The sequence below is a fragment of the Sinocyclocheilus anshuiensis genome, unplaced genomic scaffold (genome assembly GCF_001515605.1).
Source record: "Sinocyclocheilus anshuiensis isolate Anshui unplaced genomic scaffold, SAMN03320099.WGS_v1.1 scaffold343, whole genome shotgun sequence".
NCBI lineage: Eukaryota > Metazoa > Chordata > Actinopteri > Cypriniformes > Cyprinidae > Sinocyclocheilus > Sinocyclocheilus anshuiensis.
The window spans coordinates 1,011,940-1,017,119 of record NW_015549598.1 but is presented as its reverse complement, the minus strand read 5'-3'; the positions used below and the strand labels follow the sequence as shown (position 1 = coordinate 1,017,119).

At 36.0% G+C, this 5,180-nt stretch overlaps 1 protein-coding gene across 1 annotated transcript in view; it reads right to left on the bottom strand.

The window, feature by feature from the left end:
- Window positions 1–5,180, bottom strand: part of LOC107658540 (ubiquitin-like-conjugating enzyme ATG10) — a 19,321-nt gene that overhangs the window by 7,327 nt on the left and 6,814 nt on the right. Inside the window, exons 3-4 of the mRNA XM_016447132.1 lie at window positions 4,596–4,728; window positions 4,098–4,195 (exon numbers count right to left, since the gene is read on the bottom strand). Coding sequence (XP_016302618.1) covers window positions 4,098–4,195; window positions 4,596–4,728 — 231 coding nt within the window. The remainder of the gene's footprint in view (window positions 1–4,097; window positions 4,196–4,595; window positions 4,729–5,180) is intronic.

The window sequence follows — 5,180 nt, the reverse complement described above, 5'->3', positions numbered from 1 at the left end:
TTTTTGAACCTTAAACCGCATAAACACATTTCATTACACCAAATACACAAAATAATATTATTTTTAGCTGCATCATATGACCCCTTTAAAAACATGCTCACAAACACTGCCTATGTGCCTAGGTGCTATCAATCCAGTTTGATCGAGACGAAGAGCTGAACTGAGAGCAGAAGATATTGTACAGAGAGAGGAGCAGATCTGATCATTATAAACCAAAGAGAGGAACAAGTGAGTGAAAGGTGTGTGTGCGCACATATTTAAACTACTTTTGACTGTAAAAATCGCAGCTAGTGCATAAAAGATGCCAAATAACATTTTTTGAAAGATGCCAAATTTAATTTGTGTAGAAAACATTTCTTCTTTTAAGTATATATTTTAACATCCAAAGAGATTTAAGTAATATATTCAACTGGAAGTAACAAAAAAGATATTCATTGCATTGACTTGAGAATCAAGTGGCAATGAAAGCACAAGCCATTTTGAAGAAAGGTTTGCAGATCCGCCATCTGAGCACCAACTCTAGTAAGATGTCAATAAGCACCGTTTTAATCCAGTCATCCAAAACCTCAGAAAAAAAAAATTCCTTTACTCTGTAAATAAAAGCAACCTCAATGCACTGTCACCATCCGCATTAAAATTCACAACATCAACTGTCTGGATGCATTGCTCTGTTACTGTTCAAGCACCAAAGACGTGCTGACTCTTCAAATTCCCTTGACAGCACCTCACTGTTAGCATCAGCGGTATAGAGTTATTTGTGAATAGCAGTGCCATCGTGCTCCTATACTGCGGCACGACTCCAGCTCTGTTAGTCAATTATCATGACTTCATCTGCAGGCCTCATGGGACAACAGACCAAATCACTATGCATGCCAAACTGTTGTGAACACGGACACTAAACACTTTATTCAGAGTCTTGTTCTGTTGAAATAGGCACTTCTGTAATGTTAATGTTAATTTCAACATTTACTAATGCAATTTTAAAATCAAAAGTTGTGCTTGTTAAAGGGTTAGTCTGATCTTTCCGCTGCGCTTCCGTGTGCGTCACTTCTGAGCGGCGCATGCGCAAAGCCGACCTCCATACGTCATGCGCCCGGCAGCTGCTTCCGTGTACAACTGTTGGCGCAAGACTTTTTTTTTTATGGATGGGCGCTTTTTATTTAAAGGGGTCATATGATGCTTTTTTAAAGATCATTATTTTGTGTATTTGGCTGAAAAAAGAAAGTCATATACACCTAGGATGACTTGAGGGTGAGTAATTTATGGGCTAATTTTCATTTTTGGGTGAACTAACCCTCTAACATTAGTTAATGCACTGTGAATTACCATGACTTTTCTTCTTAGATTTGCAAGTTAACGTCTCGCAATTCTGAGTTTCTATCTCACAATTCAGACATTAAATCTCACAATTTTGACTTTTTTCTCAGAATTGCTAAAAACAAATGCAGAATTCTGACCTTTTTCCTTACAATTTTTACATCTCGCAATTCTGAATTTTTATCACGCACTTCTGACGTGTTCTGAGAATTTACATCTCGCAATTGTTGTTTTGTTTCCGCCACAGAATAAAAAAGGTTATTGCTATCTCACAATTCTGACTTTTTTCTCACAACTGTGAGTTTAAATCTTGCAATTCTGACTTTTTTTCTCAGAATTCTGAGTTTATATCTTGCAATTCTGTTTTCGCCTCAGAATAAAAAGAATAAAAGGTAATAGACCAATTACCGGTTTGTAAACATTCAGGATGCGCGCGCAAAAAGGCACAAAAATATTTGTTTCTTTTATTCCATGGATTTTACCCATTTATCTCCACTTGTTCCCAGTGTTTTTCTGCAACCACTATGCGCGCGCAGCTGCAAGTGACGTAACTGTGACGTCTACTCTAAATTGGTCTATTGCGACTTTTATTACACAATTCTGAGTTAATATCTCACAATTCAGGCTTTGTTTCTCGCAATTGTGAGACAGCCAGAATTTTATTTTATTTTTATTCCATGGCAGAAAACGGACTTCCATACTTTATTTTCGAAAGTGTACAGTCTCAGACTACATGTTCACAGTCAACGTTTGGGGCCTTATTGGGTCCTCAAGAGATAAGTCTTCCGTGTTGTCCTAATGTACTTTGCTACATCAATTATTGGTTATGCTAAGAATGCAATTTGGGTTTGAGAAAATTGAGATATAAGAGGGCAAAAACAGAGGAAACGAGAGACCGGACGAGAGATAGAGAGAGTCCACTGGCGTCACCGTTCATAAGGCCTCGATGTGAGTCATTCATGTTTACCTGCGTCAGATGTGGTAGTGTTCCATCTCCTGAGAACCTTGAGACCCTCAACCCTTCCTGAATCTCTCCCTCTGCTATTACTGCTGTCCCTCTTCTCTAATATCCTACACTGCCTCTAATCAGCCTTTTTCTGCATCTATTTTTCCACTCTCTCCATCCATTCAATATCTCTCTGTATGTAATCATACCTACTGCTCTGCATCCCTTGCAGCCTAAAGCAGAGCAGCACCAAACAGCCGGAGTCAGTTTTTCCAAACGCTCAGGAGATCTACAAGGAGGAAATGCCAGCTATCAGCATAAAGTTTGATCCACATCGCAGCTTATTCTAGGCAAGAACCGCCCACTAAGACAGGAACAGCCTGATCTGATTGACATGTAAACTGACCAATCACAGGCTGCATGATTTGATGCACAAGATTTTTGCATAAACAAGTGAAACTTATAGGTATGTCAACTGCATAAGTAAACACATTAAAAAGGCTACTCCTGATGTTGATTTTATCCTTTTTTCTGACAGTGTAAAACCTTAGTTTATTTTACATACCACTTAGGTCAGAGTAAATCTGAAATCAGTGATTTGACAATAATAAACTGGAACAAAATAAAATGAAAGGTTATTCAAACAACACAAAAGTCTCCATAAACGGTTGTACAGAGAATATGGAAATGACTGGAAATGTGTACAACTCATGGAAATAAAAATTTAAGGTATATTTTTCCAATTGTAATTCTGCTTAACTCGGTGCTTTTAGTACTTTTAAAAAAGTGGCTTGCATTATTTACATAATTTTTAAAACAAAATTACCAAACACACACACACACACACACACACACACACGCAATTTATTTCAACTGTATACATATAATGTTTTATAATTTAATATTACATAATAATTTTTACTTGTTTATTTATAAGTATAGACATTTTTTAAATGTTTTTGCAAAAGATGCATTTATTCATTTAATTAAAAAAAACAGTACTATTGTAAAATATTATTATAATTTAAAATTTGAACATATTTTAAAAATGCAATTTATTCCTGTGACGCAAAGCAGAATTTTCAGCATCATTACTCCAGTCTTCAGTGTCACATGATCCTTCAGAAATCATTCTAATATGCTAATTTGCTGCTCAAGAAACATTTCTTATTATTATCAGTGTTGAAAACAGTTGTCATGCATAATAATTTTGTGTAAACCAACATACAAGTTTTTCAGGACTCTTTGGTGAATACAGTTCAAAAGAAGAATATGTTAAGAGAAGAACTTTTGTAACATTAATAACTGCCTTTACTGTCATTTTTGAACAATTCATTGTGTCCTTATTATTGTGAATACAGTTCAAAAGAAGAATATGTTAAGAGAAGAACTTTTGTAACATTAATAACTGCCTTTACTGTCATTTTTGAACAATTCATTGTGTCCTTGTGAATAAAAGTATTATTTTCCTGTTGAACGTTAGTGTATGTATATAAAAAAATTTAATAAAATATAATATTACGTATTTTCTTTTAAATTAGAAATATCACTTATTAAGAACTCTGGCACCCTATAGAACATTTTGTCTCTAGACAGACCAATAAAAACCTGTGCAGCTTGAGTCTTAGAAACTGCAAAGCCATCCAATCACAATGGAGCATTGATTATGAGAAAGCAACTGCCACCTGCAAAAGTGCAATGTGCCTTCGACAGTCGATGAACCGTTTTTGGTGGTTCATGCACGTTCCATTTGCAGCTTTGACTAGAGCGACACCTCAGAAACAACATGAAGACTCTTCAACAAATTCAGTCCACTCATGATATCACACGTTACCTGTTGGGTCAGCGTGTCCCAGGGTCCCTGCTGTAGTCTCTGTCTATAGTTCGGATGAACATTGCCCCACACCTCCTCGAGAGACAGGGGTCGCCCATCTGCAATGGAGAATGACGTTTTTTTTTTTACAGACAATATGAGTGATCACTTTCAAATGGATCAGGCTTGCGTGTGTGTATTTGTTAACTTTCTCAATAACAGCTCCAAAAATGTTTACATGGCAGCTATTAATGTATTTACAGCGCAAAGTCAAACTTTGTTGAGCACAGATGCGAGTCACCGTGCTGCCTGCTTTCTCAAAACTCAAACACTCCTGTCGAGATGGGATCTCAATGTAAATGTTGAGTCTGTTTTTGCAGCGCACATAAAACCAGACGTTGAGAAAGCAGAACACAGAGGGTTCTGAAATACACACACTGATAAGGGAAGCAGACAGTATATAAACAAGACTGTGCAGTTTAATGATAGAAATGCAGTGAGAGAGAGAATGTCGTGTACCTAACGTGGAGGCTCTGAAATAGAGGACAGGGATCTGATAGCTGAAAGAATACAGAACGTGGTATTCATAGCGCAGCACAGCGTGAATTTCACATACTGCCTGAACTCCAGCCGTTTCATCCTCAACGTTTGCCTAGAAAACAAGACAGAGAGAAACGGGTAGAAAGTGAGAGAGAGAGACTCATGCCATTCAATGACAAAGATACAGACATAAATGTGACAACAACAAAAAAGAATGGCAACTGCTATAAATGAATATCAAGTCAAATTCTGAGACAACGTACTAAGTTCAACCATTAGTTCAATCACATTCTTGTTGTTATAAACTCATATGTATTATTACCATCCATAGAATACAAAAGAAATGTATTAGAATGTTTACACTTCTCATTGTTGTAGACAAAGTTTGGGGTCATTAAATATATATATTTTTAAGAATTACACATTTTAATTCAACAAAGATGCATTAAATTTACAAAAGTGACAGTAAAAATATTTGTTACAAAAGATTTATATTTCAAATAAAATGCTGTTCCTTTGAACTTTACATTCATCAAAAAATCCTGTAAAAAATTATATTTATAT